Genomic DNA, 20,481 nt, shown 5'->3' on the forward strand with positions numbered 1-20,481 from the left:
ACTAGTGGGCCTGCTGGGAACATATTCTTGAAAACAATATGTTTGGGTCGACTTCCGCTTTAAGGAGGGAAGTCACCTTCTACCCAGAAAGCATGCCAAATAAAATCCTATTCCACTAACCCAAACTCCAAATGAACATCGACCAACTTTGTAGCTCATCCAAACTCAATCGAATTCTCTCGCCATCCAGCTGGATCACATGCTGAGCATGCCGTCGCCGGCAGACTCGGACCAAGAAGGCATGTCGCCATGGCAACAGGCAGTCCAGGAGCAAGGGTACAGGCGGAAGCTGTTGCTCTTCCAGGAGGCCCAGCAGAAGCAGGCCCAGCTGGTCCAAAGGCTGCAGACCAAGGTAAAGAAACACTCATATGGAAGGCAATCCGAGCATTTATTCTCATAGCCTTGATCTCCATCTTAAGGTCCGTGCACCAGTACTCTCTTTGTAGTAAACATCAACGATATGAAATTAACGCTGAAACGACTTTTTGTACAGTACGCTCCGCAATCTGAATCCTGTTTTTTTTTTTCCTTCCAGGTCCTCCAGTACAAGAGCAGGTGTGGCCAGCTGGAAGGACAAGTCCTGGAGAAGACCTCAGACATGGAGAAGATGAGACTCTTGGTATGTACCAATATATCTGTCTTGTATATACATAAAACCAACTCCTGTTTCTGTGTGTGTGCGGGTGCGTGTGCAGTTGGAGGCTCACAAAGACTCTGCCCAACGTCAGGTGCGAGATCTCAACATCAGCATCCGGAGCAAGATCGCTCAGCTGGAGGAGGAACAGAGAAGGTGGGCGGAGCTACTTCTGTCTTACCCAGTCCTCACCCCGAACCAGTTCTATAACCCTAACCTCTAAACCTATCAATATCCTAAGCACTGACATGGGCCGATATTAGATTCTGACGATATGACAAACGTGAGCAAAAATACTGCAGAATCATGGTATTAAGATTACAGCTCTAAATTCCTTTTAACGATATATTTCGGTAAATAAAAACAGCCCTTTATTGTACTGAACACCATCTTGAAAGATGACCAAGCAATATAGTGTGGGTTCAATGCACTCATGCTGCATTTGAAGTTGCTGGGAATCGGAAACATCCCGCTTGAAGTTTACGATGCATGTGTTAAATTCACCAACAAAACAAATTCTCAAAACATTACTGAGGTCCTCAGCTGCGTTTTTTTGTTTATGGTTGCCTGGAGGTGTTTACCGTCGGACCCCATAAGCTCCAAATAGGATCTTTCCGAAATCCCAATTGTCATGAATGCAGCGTAAATCCACCGCAAACATCATTAGGTAATACAAAGCATCATCCAGCATGTACGCACACAGATCGCATCAGCGCATGTAACAGGATGTGTGTGACTCGAGCTAAGCTAACGCAGATGTGCTAAGTTGGTGTTGTCGTATTTCCAGATGTGGCAGCCTGGGCCAAGTCAACTGTGTGCTACGAGAACAGCTGGAGGAGGCCGACGCCCTCAATCAGGGCCTTGTAGAGAGCTTGCGGAAGGCCCGCCAGGACGCCGAGCTTTGCGATACGCGCCTGCGCCACGTGCAAGAGGTGAGCAGCATATCATTTTAAATGAACCCCCCAAAAAGAAACAACTTGATAACAAAAAACTAATAATGGCAAAATGACATTATAAAATATAATTAATATAGTATTTTTTACTTATTTGGGGGGATTTTAATTCAAAAATAATTTAAATGTAATAAAACTTAAATAATATATGTTTTTAATATATATATTTTAATAATAGATATTTTAATATTTAACAATCTTTCAAGCTGAAGAAATGTAATCAATGTTTGGGGAACTTCAACTCTTTAAAGGCCAGTGTGTTTGCGTACTTTTTATTTTAAAATGAACATAAAAATACAAAACAATAACATTTCAACGATTCAAGTATGAATAATATTTGAAAATTTAAACTCGTTATATTTGGGTGCTATAAAAGCAAAATGAAAATATAGTCAGTATTATTTAATATATACTCTATGTATTTAAAAAAAAAAAGGAACAGCGAAATATGCAAAATGGTGAAATGCATATTTTATAAGACTATTTCAAAGTGAAGATGAATTGCATTTTGGTCATTTTAAGACTTTGAGTTAAAACAAACAATGAGATAAAATCAATAGTTGCCTTTTTTCTAAATAATTATATTTTGGAGACTTTTGATAAAAACCAAAACACCAAATATTAAAGATGTAATAAAATAAAGTTAAGGTACATTACAAGCTGAATTTTAACCATTTATTATTGAATTAGTTTACAGCATAAGGCGCAGTGTGCACTTCAAAGACCAGTTGCAGGGCACCCTTGCAGAAAACAATAAATAAAAATAGATAAAATTGCTGCATGCTTTGAATGGGAAACAAGTACCGCCATCTGGTGGAAGAATGTGAAAATCAAAACTTGCAAGCCAGTCTAATGTCCCCAGCATCTGTCAAGGGTTAACCTTAAGTAATGTCATTCGGAGTCAACAGTCACTCTCGCATTATTTCTGCTGTTGTTTTTTCCTCTGAAAACATTCCAAGTGGCCAGGGTGGGGGGGGGTGTGGGGGTTGTAAGAGGCCCCCTTTGTTGCCGTAAACGTCGGACGTGTGTTTATTCAGGGAAATCCAATGACTTGTGTGTGTGCCAGCACACTTCCAGGACAGCGTCTGTTTGGAATCACAATAACATGAGAGGTGCCATCTCTCGCTAACGTCTCTCCCACAGCGACTCACACACACACACACACACACACACACACACACACACATACATATGCTTACCCCTTCACAGACGTCGTCTTGCCACCTGAGTCGGGAGCAGGCTCGCGTCAGAAGCTTGTGGCGCCAGGCCGCTTCCCTGAGGAACGCCTTCACGCAGCTCAGGACCTTCGCTGACAGGTGAGTGTGCAGTCAACAAAAAGCACACGCAATAACACATCAAAGACAGTTAGCGTTACTTCCTGCCTTGTTGGGTTCTGGGTAGAAGACACAGGCAAAGTGTGTAAAGTTTTGTAAAGTTTAGTCGTAATCGCCGACGGACGCCCGTTTAAAATTAGAGGCCTACAGTGTATATTATTTTTTTGCCGCCGGAAAAAAAAGGTGAATGACGGAAGATGGAAGGGTACCCACGCTGCAGACGGATGACGAATAACGGACGCTGAATTTGTAAAATGCCCAGCTGTGCCGGTAACATCTCTGATACGCCTTTCAGGAGGCTGTCCGACATGCGAGGCGAGTGCGCCGCCGCCGGCCAGCAGCTCCGCGAGGCCTGTCGCCATCTGGAGGCCCCGGCCGTACAGGAGAGTGCCCCCGGTGGCGCGGAGGTGTCGACGCTGGAGCGGCAGCTGAAGGACAAACTCCGTGAGGCCATGCAGCTTCAGGGGCGCTGGGACGCCGAGAAAGTGGAACTCAATTCCAGGTACAGAACAGGAAGGAGCCTGTTTTCTCTTAACAATGAAAATGTTTTTTTTTTTTTTTTTTTTTTTTTAATGCCTCTGCTAAGGAAAAAATACAGCCCCAACACCAGTTTTCACCGATCAATGGCAGACAGGTTGAGCACAATGGGACGAAGTTGCAAGGATCAATGCTTAAAATCAAACAGGATGTCAGTCATTTTGTTTAGAAGCTGCCATTTTGCCATTGAGAGAAATGATTCAATTTCACATAATTAGGCTGATAATTATTCTGCATTCATTATAAATCTTTTTTATCCGTCTATGCAAGCAATGTATAGTGCCAGGCAGAATAATTAAAAGCTCATCACGAAATGCCAAAAGGTACAATCATTCCTTTTCAGGTTAGAGGACCCCCAAAACAGTATTCAGAAGCTATATGTAATGCCAAATGGCATTTCTGACTGACAATCGGACCAAAACCAAACAAGATAATGAGCTTTTTTTCCCCCCATGTCCGATTCAGGATCATGGAGCTAACGGACGCAGTGAAGCACCTCCGCAGCCAAAACAGCGAGAAAGACGCCAGCCTGGACAAGATGGTGAGATTTTCAGGATGGGTTAGGTTGGCTGAAGTCTGCTCTCAAGGCTTTGATCAACTTCCTGGTGTTGAGCAGCTGCCGTCTGGAAAATGTCGGGCTTAAGTTTCCAGTTTGTTTGACCTACACGGTCAACCCTTCAGGAGACGAGCAGAAGCGAGGACAAAGGAGAGATGGAAGTCCTCCAGGCCGAGAACCAAGCCTTGCGCAATGTACTCCGCGAGGTCCACCAGGTCCGAACAAAAAGTGTTCATTGTGTGCAAATAGCCACAGTCTAACAATGTCCGCAATGGATCGCCAGCTGGTGTCCAGTGAAGGTGATAGCGGTACGTCCGGAGGTCTTCTCGATTGTTCTCCACGGAGGATCGCCATCGCTGTGCAGGGTGCCCTCGAAAAACACAAGCAACAAACCCAGGTCTGCCTCCCTTTTCCTCGCGCTATCTATCCCAAACAATTCTCCTTGACATGGTAGGAATGACACCCAACCAACCTTCCAGGACCTTTATGATAGCCTGGAGGTCTCCCTGAAGGCAACTGACTTGCTCCGTACTCAACTGCATGAGAGCGACTCGGCCAGGACGGAACTGGAGGCGAGGATCCGGGCATTGACGAAGGAAAGCCAAGAGGTTCAAAAGGCTTTGGAGGAAACTGTTCGGGAGAAGGATAGATACCACTCCTCGCTGGATGTCATCTCCAGGTACCGCATTCACCCTCACTTCAAAAACAAGTAGTCACATAAGCCACACTGAAGAGATACTAACCTTATAACTTGTCACATGGGTAGTAATAAGGACTAAAAACGAAAAAAAAATGTAGCAGATGCATTGCACTTGATGTTTTGAACAGCATGAATTATTCATAATTAATAATAGCATATAATATAATAACAAAAGGTCATTTGAGCAAATGTGTTATTTCAGATGTATCAAATTGGTAGGCCTTCATTATCCGATTCATCTTTCTTCCCAGTGAGAAGTGTGGTGTGGAGCAGCTTTTAGTAGGAGTGCGGCAGGAATGCGACTCCCAGCGCTACGAGCTGGAGACCCTCAGACGGCAGCACCTAGACGTCGAGCTGCATTTGGAACGGCTGCGCGCCGAGGTCCAGCGAGGGTGCGACTCACACACACACACACACACACACATTTGTGTATACTAAGTCAAAAACGTCATTAAAGGGCTAATAGGAAAGTAGAACACGCTAACATCCTGACACTTCCGGTGTATTTTTCCCAAATCAAATAGCTTGTAAGACATTTATTTTTGAGGGTAATGTTGTACAATGAGTTTGAAATGAAATGAAAGTGTTTTGGGGATCCTAGCGGAACTTGCAATCCAGCTCGGTCCCCCATGCATGGCGGCCTTTGGCGCTCCATCATTCAAAGGCCAGATGGGTTATCGCTCGGGGGCTTTATTTTATTTTTTTTTCTTGTTTGCGCCATGACACAAAAGCGTGAGAGAATACGCTTACGTTCCAGCGAGCGGAGCCTGGAGGAGCTGGAGGGAAAGCACTCGGACCTCCGGCGGGAGCTGGTGTCGGCGAGGGAGGCGCTGAACAAGTCGGGCCTGGAGAAGGAGGTGCTGGAGGAGGACAAGGCTAGCCTGGCTCTGGCTCTCACCAAGGTTCGACCACCGCGACTGCGTCCGAATCCGCTGTCTGAGCAAAATGAGGCTTCCTTGCGCAGGCGGAGTGTCGCGGCACGGCACAGGAAGCGCTGGTTGCCAAACTGCGCCATCAGGAAGCGGGGCTGAAGGACTCCCTGGCCAAGATGGTGGCCCTGAGTGAAGGCCTGGCCGAGGACAAGGTGGAGCTCAACCGCCTGCTGCTGCAGGTTAGCAGCCGTGCCCGCAAACAGAATGCTGAAATCCGCGTTAACTGCAACGAAATAAAATGAAATTACACAAAACCTTTTTTTGTCCATGTGGGACCCTTCACAACTTTTTTCACCGGACCCTAACGCGTTCCGTCGGGTCCCCCGTTTCAGGCCGAAGCTGAGAAGGCGGAACTTTGTGACCGCCGTCGGGAGGCGGAAGCAGAGCGGACGGTGGCCCGGGAAGAGGTGGCCCAGCTACAACGGGAGAAGGCGAACGCTCTGGCGGAGAAGGAATCCCTAAAGTGCTCACGGCGCCACCTGTGGGACCTGCGGCGCAAGACGGAAGAGGACCTGGACCGACTGCAGAAGGAGAACGCACGCAACCTGGAGCAGCATTTGCAGGTAACGGCTGCAGTTGTAGCACTCACTTTTTTGGGGGGGGAATCAAATCAAAAATTACATTTTTCACTTGGTAACACGGAATTTGGTGCATCTTACGATCAGACGTAGACCCACAAAAACATCTGAAGCAGGAAATCTACCATTTTGGTTTGAACCAGCAATTTTATGGTTACTCCACAATTTGGAAAATTCACCCAAATTTTCCCAGAGCCACTTTAAGTTGGCAACATGAAATTTGGCATCCTGAGTAGACCCACCAAAAAGAAGCCACGCCATTAATAGACACAGGAAGTCTGCCATGTTGGATGAAAGCCATTTTGGGGTCCTATTGGCCCTTTTTAAGACAAACTCGGTCTCATGATTTTGCCCTATTACCCACAAAAAGGAGGTAGATGAAGAAAAATGTCTGCCATTCCTTAATGTCATATTTTTGTGAAGGCTCTTAAAAAAGTGAAGGTCTACATTTCTCGCTCCACATTCTAAGCTACTGCAGAGACGAAGGCCAGTACATAACTTTCAGTATCATTACTGTCTTTTTTAAACTGATATTTTCTTAAGTCTGAAGTGCTAATAATAGTATTTATGAGTCAGCGGGGAGAAAGAATAGTGCACAAATGCGAGGAAGATAAATGGAGCGTCAGAGTGCTTTTTTAAGTTGAGAGACTCGTAAATTTGCACCGCCAAAGTCTTCTCATTCTTTGCCCGCTGAAGAATGACAAGAATCCTCTCTCGCTTTATTATCACTCGAGCAGGACCTCCGCGTTTGAGCTCAGGTAGTTTTTAACAAACCAAACAAATGGACAAATTCCATCCAAACACTTGGAGATAAGCGAGCTGTGAAAATAAATGTGAAAAAGCTTGGGTGTCATCCAGCCTGAGCCGGGAGACGTGGTGCGCTAATATTTAGTTTGACTTCAATTTAGCCTGGATGGAAATCAAATTACGCTGATTGTTGCTTTTTTAAACCTTCCGCCGTGCTGGAAAAAATATAATAAACATGAGAGGGTGCTGAGGTCCATTATAAACTCGGCCATTGTGTTACAGCTCCAAGCAAGTGCACTTTTTCTCTCTGCTTTGTCTCATAGATTTATACATACGTCCCACCCCAAAGGTTCCTAGACCTCTGGAAAGTACTACGTACTCTCAGTATATGAGTTATTTTTTGTTCCTGGATCTACATTTAGACAATCGTTCCTGCAGTCCAAATGCACAATAGCCCTGCAAAAATTCATAGTCCCCATGTGAAGTTCTTTCAATCTCTGGCCCTCAGTTGACCTCTTGGTACTGCACAAATTTGAAAGCAAAAGCGACGTTTCCACTTAAAGAGGGGAAATCGACCCAAACATATTTTTATCAAGAATATGTTCCCAGCAAGGCCCACTAGTTGAAACACGGCATTCTGATGAATATTGCGTTTGTGGAATATGAGTTAAGCGGCAAAATCCACCCCTTTTTAGCCATCTCAGGGGGGCCGCCATTTTGTCATTTCTGTCGACTGAAAATGACATCACAGATGCTCAGGGCTCAGGTAACGACCAATCGTGGCTCAGCTTCGGAAAACAGGTCGGCCGACAGAAGTGACAAAATGGCTGCCTCCATAGATGGCTAAAAACGAGTGTGGATTAACTCTTATTCCACAAACGCAATATTTATCAGAATTCAACTAGTGGGCTAGCATCAAACATATTCGTGAAGAAAATATGTTTGGATTGACTAACTCTTTAAAGTAGGTACGTACTTATGTATACTGCAATCATGTGTCTGTGTATTCGTATGCAGGTGAGCAGACAGGCGCAGAGCACATCGGAGGAGCTTTGTGAGAGCAGGAGGCAGCTGGACGAGCGGGCGGCGGCGCTGGAGAAAGTCGCCGCAGACAGAGACGATCTGGCCAAGGACAAGGCCGCCTTAGAGGTCCGACTCTGCTTGGCCGAGCGCAAAACATGTGACCTCACGCAGGAGCTGCTGGCACTCAGGTGTGTGTGACAAAAACAAAGATCCGGCACGCCCGCCACCATCCGTGAGGATAAGCGGATGGATCTTACTATAAAAAAATCTGATTAAAATCGGGGGAAACAAAGTCATTTGAAGGCCGTTTCACCCAGCCAAATGTGAGACCGTAGCCTCTGACTTCACTTGTACTTCCAGAGCCGAGAAGCAGTCCCTGGAAACCGCCATCTTCCAGAGCCAAGAGCTGGCCTCGTCCCTGGAGGCCGAGTGCTGCCGCGTGGAGGCCGAGAGGCGCAGCTTGATGTCGGCTAACGAAGCCTTGACGCGTGAGTAGACCCCGTGCACCCCCCTCACACACACACACACTTTAACCTACCCCACCCTCACCCATGTGCCAACCCGCTCGGGTTCCGTGGAGCATTTCCATTGGGCCCACATGAGAACCATATTTTATGTAGCTCTGCAACAGCTGCACATGTATGGAGATGAATTTCCCAGCACATCAATCCCATTGTGGTGCCAAAAACATGACATGACAATGCGAAAACCACCTCACACGTTCTGGATCATCTATTTTTAGTTCCATGCGCGTACTTTATTTCAGAACTAAGTATTTAAAGCAACATTGTGTCTTTGGACGGCAGGAACCAATGTCGAAATGTTGTTTTGTAATTTTACTTCCATTGGCTTCTTTCCACTGCAGGATTTTTCCTGGGAATGCGAAACTGTTAACAGCACCAATGTTTGTTTGGACGCAAGTTCTAAATTTAGTTCCGAGGTAATTCACCAGGGCATAAAGAAGACCCTGCTTGGGGGTCTAATCTGTGTCAATTTAAAACCATGTTATTTGTCCCCCGGGGGAAATTCACCAGCCTGGAACGATTCAGGAACCGTCTGATTTTTACCCCAGGATGAAGCGCTTTTAGAGGACCATTTTGTGTTTGGACTGCAGACTCTAAATTTAGTCCTGGGAGAATGTATCAAGGTGGAAGCAAATCGTGCAAAGGAGTTACTTCAATTCTAATGAAGAAAAAAAAAAAAATCTCAAGGTGACAATTCAAGAGTCTCGATTTTTCATGGGCCATTGTGTGTTTGGACTGAAGGTTCGACCTAATCTAGAACTAATTAGAAGACAAGAAAGTTTACCATGTTGGTTCGAAGCTGGCATTTTAAGGTCATTTCGATTATTTTCCGGGGCCCTTCAAAGACGCGCTCGTCCTAGAGAATTTCTCCGATTACGACCACGTTTAACAGCCCCAATTTCGTGCAGGTGATGTTGCGCGAGTGCGTTTGGATGCTGAGCGCGAGCTTGCTCAGGTTGCGCAGGAGCGCAACGACCTGGAGGAGAAGCTGGTCCAAGCGGAGAGGAAAGCCCTGCGGAGCTTGAAGAACAGGGGTGACCTTCACCGAGAGCAGCTGGAGGACGCACACAGGCAAAAGGTTTGACCACGATGAAAATGATGACGATGCGTCACAGACGGCCCTGGCGGTCTGCAGGAGCAGCAGCTTACAGAGCTGACGAGGCAGCAGGAGCAGCTGCGCTCGCTCAACAAGGAATTGGCAGAGCGCAGCGGGGAGGAGGTGCAAAGGGCAAAGGAGGAGATGCTGAGAACCCAGCAGGACTGCGAGAGGAGCATCAGGAAGGCCCACAGCGAGAAACAGCAGGTAGGTAGGATGCAAGATAAAACGGAGGGAATATGTAGGTAGTTATCTAGTCAGGGTGGGTACTGGGTAGGTAGGTAGTTAAGTAGGATGGCAGTCAGATAGGCAGGGGAGGTATTTAGACTCCTAGACCAATGAGTCACAACAAACCTTTTTTTGGACCGGAAAGCAGGGCCTCTCGCACCAGGGGCGGAGCCATGGGTGGGCCTGGGTGTGCACAGGCCCACCCAGATTGACCCAATGAGATTCATGAAAAAAAAAAAAAAAAAAAAACGTTATAATTTTAGTGAAATTATTCAATTATATTTGAATTTGTGTTTTTTATTTGATTGAATATTAAGAATGGCATGATTGTGGTTTTCTAAGGAAGATTTGAACTTCATATTCAGTTGATCATTTTATTTGAATATACGATGTGTCGGGATAGGACGATTGTGCTCAATGAGAGAAATATTCAGGCCCACCCTGATTTTTCCTGGCCCACCCATCAGCCACGTTCTGGCTCCGCCCCTGTCTCGCACCGTACGTCAAGGCCAATGAGCCACAGAAAAATGGACCAAATCCATCGCTTGTCATATGGGTCACCGTGTTTAAAACTCCGGGGATTCATCACCGTAGGTGTTTTGAAGGAGGACTTGACAGGGATTTGCACGCAAGATCTCCCAAGACCCAAAGTGAGAATCATCCCCCTTGGGCGCACACAAGGGTAAAACCTATTATAAGGAGGCTTCTTTGGGGATTTAATAACCACAAAGAGGAGAAAAAATACATCACTTGTCACATCAATTGCAAGGAGGGCTCATCTGGGATTTGAACCCAGGACCTCTTGCACCCTAAGCAAGAATCATACCCCTAGACCAACGAGCCACACGATTTCTGCGATGACCTAATGGTTCATGTGTGACATTTCCAGAACCCTTGCTAGCTTGCCCAGGACCTGTCACATCTAATGCAAGAATGACCAGACCAACAGGCCCAAAAATTCATAATAGGGACGAATGTATCTGGACAGATAGATACAGTAGGTTTGGTTAGAGTTGTGATTGTCTGTCTTCGGTGATCAGGCGTTGTCCCAGAAGGAGGTGGAGAAGGCGTCGCTGTTGGAGAAGCTTGCTGCCCTCCAGAAGGATCTAAACGCTGTAACCAGTGATCTGGATCTCGCCCGGAAGGAAGCGCTCGCTGCGCGGGAGCGGGACGAGGTCACCATCACCACCCTTCCGTCCTTGAAGCTTCCACAATTTAACCGCACGCGTCCTCTTCCCATTGTCGTTGTCCAGACCGAAATGTCGGCCCTGCGGCACGAGACGCAGCAGCTGCGAGCCGACTTTGAGGCCTCGCTTAACTCGCATGAGGCGGCCCAGCAGAGTGGACGCGAGAAGCTGTGTGAGCTGAGCCAACGGCAGCAGGCGGCCCGGCACCAGGTCAGGAATTTCTGTGGGTAGCGACTTTCACCTGGATGTGATCCCTGTTGGTTTTTAATAGGGCCCTTTTTAAAAAGTGTTTTTTTTCTGTTTGCATGACAACATTGTTTTTGGTGCCTGAAGAAAAACAGACTTCCACCAATATATATTACATAATATCTCACGAGTAATTCCTTTTTGTTGTATCCAGTAGTCAAAGACAAGTTAAGTCTATTGGAATTTTATTTTGATACAACATCACATTAGAGTCGTGGAGAAGGAATTCCACTGTGGATACTTTTTTCTTGATTAGGTCGCAGGGCAATTCCCGGGCCTCGTCTAGGAATTCCTTACATAACTGAGACTAACTAACTGACTAACTCGTTTGTAGACAGACTAAACCTTTGAACTGACTGACTGACTAAGTGAATAGTTGACTTAGTAACTGACTGACTAAATAAAGAATCAGTTACCGACTGGAAAACTAACTAAGTATAAATAACTAAAAGAGCTGCTTTCCAAAGTCACATGGCCAACATGTAGCCTGGCATGTTCCATATTTTTTTGTGATTAGGGCTGTTCGATTTTGCCTAGCAAGAAAATCCCGATTATTTTCTCTCAAACCCGATTTTACGATTACGATTTCTTTGTAAAATAGAAAATAACGAAAAATGTAAAGCTATTTTGAATGTCCTTTATTTCAACTGAATTTTTCTTTCTTTGAACTCAAAATGGCAGTCAATTTAACTTAATACACACAGAACAATCCATTGGGATTAACAGCATTTTACTTACACAATAGATTTCAGATCTGTTCTTAATCAAACCAATAATGAAAGAAGAAAGTGCACATACCATCTGAAACGAAATCATCAACATGAGAGAAGGTAGACAGTCAAGTCTGTAAACCAAACAGTCTGTCGGCAAGTCATTTTGCCAACCGTTTGCCAAATCATTTATTAACTAAACGCTCACTTGCCTGAGCAAATAGCAGAATCGCCGGTAGCCATGGATGTTGTTGTTGTTGTTATCGGAAATGCAGAGGAAACTACGGTGGCTTAGATACACCAAAAATGAAAAAATGGAACGTGCCGATTTGAACTTTTTAACATCGTTTTATCCAGAAAATCCAATTTCGGTTCAAAATCGCTTAATCGAGCAGCCCTAATTGGAGGTGTACACATTTTAACAAGAAAACTTTCCTGTACCTCTAAAACAAAGGAGATCTAGCGCCCACTCTGAGGACTGCCCTTATTTTACCTCAGAAACGACAAAAGGACAGATGACAAGGTCGCCGGGTCCTTTTCTCGTAGCGGTGAGCTCACAGTCACCTCATAAAGTCGTAAGGAGGCTCGCTGTGCCGTGATTTAGTCACTCGAAAAGAGCAGATGTTTATCTTTGAGGGAAATTTGTCTTTCAGCAGAGGGGATCATCTTGTCTTCAAGTTGTCAAATTGTAGCAAATGAATGCAGACGCCTCCCAAAAGACCACCGCCACCATTGGAAAGGTTCCCACGGTTACGTGAAATGTTTTAAAACAGTAGCATACCCAATATTAAAGGTGACTTTTATGCTATGTGGAGATTCCATGTTAAGCGACAGTTCGCTTTTCTGGTCTCTGCCATGCGGTCACTCATGTTGCGTGAGTCTGTTTATTTTCGGGAGAACTACGACATTTCACCTCATTTCTCCATAATAGTCCACTCTCCCCATTGGTTCTGACACGTGCTTGCTCCCCAATGTTGTGTGCATCCATGCTTACGTTCTCTTGACTAAAGGCACTTATTCATCCCGCCCAGTCTGCCTCGCTTCTTGTCGTTCGTCTCCGCATTAACCAAACAATGCTCCTTCAGTCATTTGATTTGATGTTATTTGTATATGAGTGGCAGAGCAGGAGAAGCTGGACAGCATCAGTAAGAGGAGGGCCGGGTGGGAGAGCGTTGGGATGAGGGGGGGGGGGGGGGACCCTGGTACCGTATTATGAAATCAAAGTTTGTGTTAACCCCCTGTGTAAATAAGCCAGCAGTAAAGGGGGGTGGGGGGGGTGCGGGTGTAGGTGGTGTTTATTTTCTCCCCCTTGTAACAGCAAAAGGCTGGCTCCACCGGGACCCTCAACCCCACTCCCACCTCTCCCCTCCTCTCTCGTCCATATAACACAACACTGCCCCATCTCATCCTGAAGAAGAGGGGGCGAGGGGGGGAAAAAATCACATAAAATTAAAGCTGCAAGGAGCGATGAACAGACCCTCACACCTTCAGGTCTCAGGGGTGTGTGATACATTTCTGCCAGTCGGTAGCGCCAGCGATTCTCTTCGGGGCGGAACCGTCATCACACACAAGACGTTTGTGAACTTGTGACATTAATAGAGTTTTCTGTTTTATGGCTGCCAAGCTCCGCCCACAAGCAATAATGAAAGCTCAAATGTTGCGCAATTCACCATCATCCGTCTGTCTAGTAAATGTAGTTCGGTGGCAATGGGACAAAATATCTAGAACAAGTTCATTTTTGAAGGGCCCACACGGTCAAATTGAATCTAAAATGGTTGCTTTAATTAAAATGGTTTTCCAGCGTGGCTTCTTGAGACTTTTTTTGTGGGTCGAGTCATGATAGACTACATTTTATGTTGCTAAGAGAAACTGCCTTCGGGGCTGAATTTTTAAAATTGTGGTGTGATTAGCGTTTCACGTTTTATGGCGAGTCATCAAACGCTGCTGCCAAACTCCGCTTACACGCAATAATGAAAATTCAAATTTTTTGCAATTAAGCTCATCTGCCCACAGTGTCCAGTACACTGTACATGGTTCAAAGTTTGCCTCTGAAACAACCCTTGAAATGTACAGTAAAATGCGGGCTTCAAACCAAAATTGAAGATTTCCTGGATCTTTTTAGGCATGGCTTCTTGAGACTTTACCAAAATGAAAGACTTCCTGTGTCTTTACGGGCTTGGCTTCTTGAGACTATTTTGTGGGTCTTCTCATGCACACGTATACTAAATTGGACGTTACTTGTGAAACTGGCTTTCGGGGATGATTTTTTTTAAAAAGTAAAATGAAATCAACTGAAGTGCATAAGTGAGTCAAAATGGTTTCTTCAAACCAAAATGTCAGACTCACTGCGTCTTTTCAGGCCTGGCATCCTGCGACTTTTTTTTGGGCCTACTCATGATTAGACATGCCTACCAAATTTCATGTGACTAAGTAAAATAGGCTTTTAGGGCTGATTTTTTTTTTTTTTTTATTTCATTTTTTTTTTTTATCTCAAGTGCACTACTGAGTCAAATGTCAGATTTTCATGTGTCGTTTTCAGACATGGCTCCTTGAAGCTTTTTTGTGGGTCTACTCAAGGATGAATACATAGATACATGTTGCTGAGTGAAACTGTCTTTGAGGGCTGCATTTTCCAATGTTCCTAATAAAGACTAATTGGTCGGATCAGCTTGTTATTCCTCTCATGCGTTTATGAGCAGGAATCATCCTGTGTGGCCTCCTCATCCTCCCCCACACATTCAGAGGTTCAGGGGGTGTGCTGCTGTTTATCACGCTGCTCTGTGGATTCTTGACACAGTGAGCTTAGCGAAGAGACGCAAGATGGCCGTGTGCCCAAACGGCTCTTAGCTGGCCCTGATAAGCCCCGTCCTCCCCCGAACCTAATATAAATATCCAAAAATATATATACACTAATATAGGTCATGTGCTCACTCTGCTTTGTTTACATGAGCTCATTCACCCATTTGGACTTGAACTCAACTAACTCCTTGTTACTTTTACTTTTTATCACCAGTCTCATCTTTTCCCCTGGTAGCTGCTTCGACATTTTTGGAGTTGTTCCACTAAATTAAGCAATAAACTGAGAACTTGAACAGTGGAACCATTTTTTTTTTTTCCCCGCATAGGAAGTAATGAAAATTGAATCCTGTATTTATTGTTTTAAAACCTTTATTATCCGTCCTGATCATATTTTTTTTCTCTCATTTGAACATTTTTAAGTGCCATACAAATGCAACCACTGTGAACAGAAACGCTTGAAAATATGAACAACCATCATTTCCTGTAAAATTGTAATAAGATGTACGGATTAAAAAAAAGATTGGTTAAAAATTTGCGATGGAGTGGGGCCGATAAATATGAACAACAACATGGCGTGTAGTTCATTGCTCTCTAGTGTTTGATTGTGAGTTGCAATGTTGTCTCCTTTATGTGTTGTCCGTCCTTGACCGTCACGCGTAAGGTGGAGACTCTTCAAGGGCAGCTGCAAGACGCCGAGGAGCGACTGGGAGAAGCCCGGGGGGAGCTGGCCAAGGCCCGGCAGTCCCTCCGGGAGAGCTCTCAGATTTGTGAGAAGCAGCACAAGGAGGCCCTCAAACTGCGACGGTTACTGGAGGACGAAACCGGTGAGAAGGAAGCAATTCGTGCCTCCAACCAGGAGCTCAGAGCCTCCATCAAGCGGGCGGAGAGCGACAACAGCAGGTGAAAAATCGGATTCTTTCGAATATGTAATTTGCATAAATCTGAATCGAAATCTGAAGCTGCCCGTGTGACAATTTAGGCTCATTCGCTGTCATATGCGGTCCCTTGGTCTCGGTGCAGGATTGTTGTGTAGGAAGCAAGGTCGTTATAGTGAACAAATAAATGACCTATTTTCTGTCACATGGACCACTGTGTGACAATTTCCAGGAGAGAGAACCTTTTAAAGTAGAGCCTACTCAAGAGCTCTATCAAAGGGTGAATCATTCACCTAGATTGGTGAGCCACAGGGAAAGGGGTAAAACCTCATCACTTGTCACATTTTCAGAAAGAAGAGTAAACATTAGTCACCCTGTTCATGTTCGGCTTGTCTGGGATTGGAACCCAGGATACACTCTAAGCGAGCAGCATAACCCTACACTAAAGAGCTACAATTTTTTTTTATTTTATTGACACTCTTTTTGGTGGACTACAGTGTGACTACATGATTATTAGAGAATGGTTTAAAAAAAACACACAAAAAAAACACCCTTCTTTTAATTCCCCTTCTCGCCATCAGTTTGAGGCGAGCGGCGGAGGAGCGTGAGCAACAGTTGTCCGTCTCGGAAGAGCGCAACGCCTCCATGCAGCGGGAGGCGTCCACCCTGAGGAGCAGCGTGCGGGAGGTTGAGAAGTCACGGCTGCAGGCACGCCGACGCAACCAGGAGCTGCGCAGACAGGTCGCAAAATTGGACATGAAGTGAAATATACCTAAAGTTCATTTGCACACAGCTAAACACAAAACCGTTACTACAAAGTAGAACATAATATATGTCTAGATGGATATCTTACTCATCCCGTGAGGGGAGTTAAATTGTGCTTACTGTTTATCATTATCTTCAAATTGGGAAATGTCTCCCTTGTAAGTTTGAGAACCACTGCCTTCACGACACCTTTATTCGCCAAAAAGATAAATAAAAAGACTTGATTCATCAGATTTACTGTATGTCACAATCATATCAGAACTTTAAAAAAAAAAAATTTGGATGAAAAATGAATTTTTCCAGCCATTGAGGGTCAAACCCGCTGGCTCTGTGTTTTGGGGGAAAATCGGTGACTGACGTGACCAGAAGTTACGTCTACGAATAAAAAAGCTGGTTTATCGCAGGTGAAGGTCCTGGAAGGTGAGAAGCAGCGTCAGGAGCAAGAGCTCAAGCAGCTGCAGGTGCAACTCTGTCAGGAGGAGCAGCAGCAGGAAGAAGCGCGACGCCAGATCTTCGGCCTCAAGCAGAGAGTGTTGGAGTGCGAGGCAGCCAGAGATGCAGCCAGCAATCAGGTAATGCCTACCGTTCGCCGTTAATATATATATATATGTATATATATAAATATAAAATGTTTACGTAAAATAGTTTGACAACTAAATCGATTATCAAATTAATTGACAACTATTTTAATAATAACCGAGTAAACAGAGCTGGGTATCGTCCCCCCATCCCCGGGTCTCCGTCCTGCATATTTAATCGCCCCATCTACAATACTAAATAAATAACAATAATTGGTTAATGAACAGTAATCGGGAAAATTTGTTTGGTTATGCAATGTAATGTAAAATAAAATTGTATCCGATTATTCCATTGTTATTAATCGATGATTTTTGATTTAATTTATTTTTGATTTACCAACTTTAGGAAAAATGGCTAACTTGATAAAACAAATATTACTTCACTCTCTATTGTCTTGGCTAACACTTAGTAGGCCGCATTCCAAAATCCACACTCTCTATTTTGGAGGGACTTTTTCTTAATGCAATTTACTTTCTAATAGTCTTACTCACCAGACACGTTCTGAACACTGTCATCTGTCATCTTCCAAACCGCTAATGCCGTACCGGTTCGCGGGGAGGTGCTGGCGCCTATCCCAGCTGACAATGGGCGAAAGTCAGACTACACCCTGAACTGGTGAGCGGGAACCGATCCCACGCTGCCCGCACACAACTCAGGCGTGTGTACCACCACACCATCGGTGACCGTTCTAAACACACTTAAACTTATTGAAAACCTTCTCATCTAATTCTTAAAGTATTAAAGTGTAAAGTAAAGTATTCCTAAATACTCTTAACAATCTCACTGACAATACCCTTTTATCTTTTTGTAAGCCACTGTAACATTGTGGATACTTTGGACATTCACAATGTGCTTTGCCTACCACCCTTTGAGAATCACTGTGTGCTTTACCGGAAAATGTAATTGCAGCTCTGTCCCATTTGATCAGGCGTCATCCCTGCAGCGACGCGTATCGGAGCTGGAGGAGGCTGAGCGTCAGGGCTCGGAGCTCCTGCGGGTCCGACAAACCCAGCAGCAGCTGGCCGACCAGAAGCATCGAGACGAGGCCGCCCGGCTGCAGCGAAACCTGGAGGACGCCGCCCTCCAGACCGGAGAGGTGAGCGCCCGGCTGGGCCGGGCAGAGGCCGCCGCCCTGGACCTGGATCGTCGGCTGGGGGCGAGCGAGGGCCGGCGGCGCGAGCTGGAGCGCAAAGTGTTGGCGGCGGGCTCCGCGCTGCGCCGTCTCGGCCTGACGTCTCCCAGGAGGAGACTTCCTCTTCAAGGTTTGTCTTGTTGGTTGTTAGTTTACATGCGGCTGTCAGGAGGTTTACACACGCTCGCCGCAGGCTCGGCGGGAGACGCCGTGACCGGCATCTCCACTTCCTGTGCTGATGATGAAGAACTGGACTTGGACTTCATCCAGGCCAGCCTGCAGGACCTCCAGAGAGAACTCAGGGACACACAGAGAGAAAGAGTATGTCTTCACTTCTTACCAGTTCTCCTAACCCTAAACGCTAACGCAGGCTCTAAGGCAAGCGTCATCAAAAACCCGACACGGGGACTTTATTTCTGAAAAGTGCATTTCATATTATTGTAAGATACTGAAACTTTATGCACAATTTGAACATTGACACTGCGCTTAAAAAAAGCTGTACTTAAGAAATGATTCGATGAAAATGTCTCCCACATAAACGTTAAATATGAATTGCACATTAATAAATGTTTGAAAATATATTGTTTTTAAAAGTAAATGTAACTTCAAAGTTAAATGCAACTGAACTGGACAGTGGTGCCTCGGGATACGAGTCGAATTTGTTCCGTATAAACACTCGTATTTTAAATCAACGTATCCCATTGAAATGAATGGAAATGCCATTAATAGGTTCGACCTTAAAAAAAAAAAAAAGGTTATGTGTATTTTAAACAAGAAAAATACCACTCCATAATATTCCGTAATATTGTATTTTATGTAAAAACATATAGAATTTAAAAAAAACAACCTTTTATTATAGTTTTTGTCAAGCTGCATCAATTCACTGCTGCTGGTTCTGATGTCCCCACCTGGGGGACAGTATAAGACAGACAGAGTGATACTGTTCATTGAGACATCTCAACTCCTCTCAACTCATCAGTACGGCACTAATATTAGTCGTTCTTTGCAGAGGATTAAGAGTACAAAAAAAATACAAAAACCTGCAAATGATTTATGTTTATTGTAATTGCCATGAAAAAGCATAGCGTTAGCTAGTGGACTGGAATGCTAATTTGTATTATGTTCGGTTTGAGAGTAAACCTCAACTGGAAGCAGCAATAAACAGCTTGAAGCTTCTTTTTTGAGGAATTGTGAAAAAATAGTGAACCATCCAGCGCTCGCATCTCAAGTCTGCGCTCCCAAGTCAAAGCAAAAAAATTGAACGATGACAACTCTTAAAGTTGAGTCGCTCATATGTCAAGGCACAACTGTACTTAGAGAAGGTCTATTTGTTTTTGTTTTTAGGATGACTCCAAGGCGCAGCTAGTCATTTTAAGCGAACGGGTGTCAGCGCTCCAGGACAACTCGGCCAGCGAGGTGATCAAACTCCACAAGTCCCTGAAGCAGTTCAAAGACGGTAGGGAGTGGACGCGCTTGAACGAGAGCGACTCTACAAAATGAAACGCAACTCCTATTTGCAGGAAATCGGGAGATGGACGAGCGACTGCGCGAATCCCAGACCTCCCTTTTCCTGCAGCGGGAAGCAGCCGAGCGAGACAAGATGGGCCTGGAGGAGGAGGCGACTCAGCTGCGGTCCGCTCTGCTCGCTTCCCAGGCTGAATCGAAGTCACTCAAGGTGTGTCTTCAGACAGCAGGCTACGGGCTGGACGAAGGGCAGCTTCCTATTTTACCTGAAAGACACCATTTTCTTGACTTCCACTGGTGACGGGCCACAATTGCTTGGCCCTGTCCTAGATTGCCACTTTGATGATTCTCTCCTAGGATAAGCTGGATAGCTCCCAGGCTAACGCACATGCGGAACGCGAGAGACTAAAAGAGGCCCTGGGGGAGGCCCAGAGGCGCACGGTCCGCCTGGAGCTGGAACGGCGCTCCCTGGAGGCCGAAATGCAACGTGCCCGCCAAAGAGCATCTGAGCTGGAGGCGGAGACGACGGCGTTACGGGAGAAGCTGGCCGGGGCGTCGAGGAGCGAGGCGGCCGGCGAGGGGCGGCAGAGCGCAGCGCTGGCCAGGGCCGAGCGGCGCCAGGGACAGCTGGGCGAGCAGGTGCGAGCGCTGACCGCCGCGCTGGCTGAGCAGCGCAGCAGCCAGGGGGCGCTGCAGGAGAACCTGAAGCAGCTGCACAGAGCCATGACTGACAGCGAGACGGAACGACGACTCTTGCAGGTCCCCCCCGCCCCCGTCATCGCCATGAACAGTTTGATCTTTGTTTGTAATCGCCAGTGTGAAATATTTGTTTAAAATTCTCCATTTGTTTCAATGGCAATCTCTTGTGCGTCGACTTGATTT

At 45.6% G+C, this 20,481-nt stretch overlaps 1 protein-coding gene and 1 non-coding gene across 5 annotated transcripts in view; one reads left to right on the forward strand and one right to left on the reverse strand.

Moving 5' to 3' along the window:
* crocc2 (ciliary rootlet coiled-coil, rootletin family member 2) overlaps positions 1–20,481 on the forward strand; it is a 29,036-nt gene that overhangs the window by 4,704 nt on the left and 3,851 nt on the right. For 3 of the 4 annotated variants that reach the window (XM_086048078.1, XM_086048076.1, XM_086048079.1), the window contains exons 4-31: positions 191–352; positions 536–619; positions 696–790; positions 1,422–1,566; positions 2,797–2,903; positions 3,217–3,423; positions 3,924–3,999; positions 4,140–4,229; positions 4,298–4,411; positions 4,494–4,693; positions 4,966–5,106; positions 5,472–5,616; positions 5,679–5,825; positions 5,979–6,209; positions 7,989–8,182; positions 8,355–8,482; positions 9,427–9,596; positions 9,654–9,821; positions 10,883–11,017; positions 11,096–11,239; positions 15,446–15,684; positions 16,241–16,400; positions 16,829–16,996; positions 17,932–18,265; positions 18,329–18,456; positions 19,480–19,591; positions 19,656–19,810; positions 19,957–20,358. In XM_086048078.1, the coding sequence (XP_085904204.1) occupies positions 191–352; positions 536–619; positions 696–790; positions 1,422–1,566; positions 2,797–2,903; positions 3,217–3,423; positions 3,924–3,999; positions 4,140–4,229; positions 4,298–4,411; positions 4,494–4,693; positions 4,966–5,106; positions 5,472–5,616; positions 5,679–5,825; positions 5,979–6,209; positions 7,989–8,182; positions 8,355–8,482; positions 9,427–9,596; positions 9,654–9,821; positions 10,883–11,017; positions 11,096–11,239; positions 15,446–15,684; positions 16,241–16,400; positions 16,829–16,996; positions 17,932–18,265; positions 18,329–18,456; positions 19,480–19,591; positions 19,656–19,810; positions 19,957–20,358 (4,581 nt within the window). Of the gene's footprint in view, positions 1–190; positions 353–535; positions 620–695; positions 791–1,191; positions 1,302–1,421; positions 1,567–2,796; positions 2,904–3,216; positions 3,424–3,923; positions 4,000–4,139; positions 4,230–4,297; positions 4,412–4,493; positions 4,694–4,965; positions 5,107–5,471; positions 5,617–5,678; positions 5,826–5,978; positions 6,210–7,988; positions 8,183–8,354; positions 8,483–9,426; positions 9,597–9,653; positions 9,822–10,882; positions 11,018–11,095; positions 11,240–15,445; positions 15,685–16,240; positions 16,401–16,828; positions 16,997–17,931; positions 18,266–18,328; positions 18,457–19,479; positions 19,592–19,655; positions 19,811–19,956; positions 20,359–20,481 lie in introns of those variants that run through there. The other variant, XM_086048080.1, reaches the window with a different exon arrangement.
* trnap-agg (transfer RNA proline (anticodon AGG)) lies at positions 10,614–10,685 on the reverse strand. The gene has a single exon. It is a non-coding gene; the product is annotated as a tRNA-Pro (tRNA).

This window comes from Filicampus tigris, chromosome 12 (assembly GCF_054856515.1).
Source record: "Filicampus tigris isolate MCC_2025a chromosome 12, RoL_Ftig_1.0, whole genome shotgun sequence".
In the NCBI taxonomy this organism is placed as follows: Eukaryota; Metazoa; Chordata; class Actinopteri; order Syngnathiformes; family Syngnathidae; genus Filicampus; species Filicampus tigris.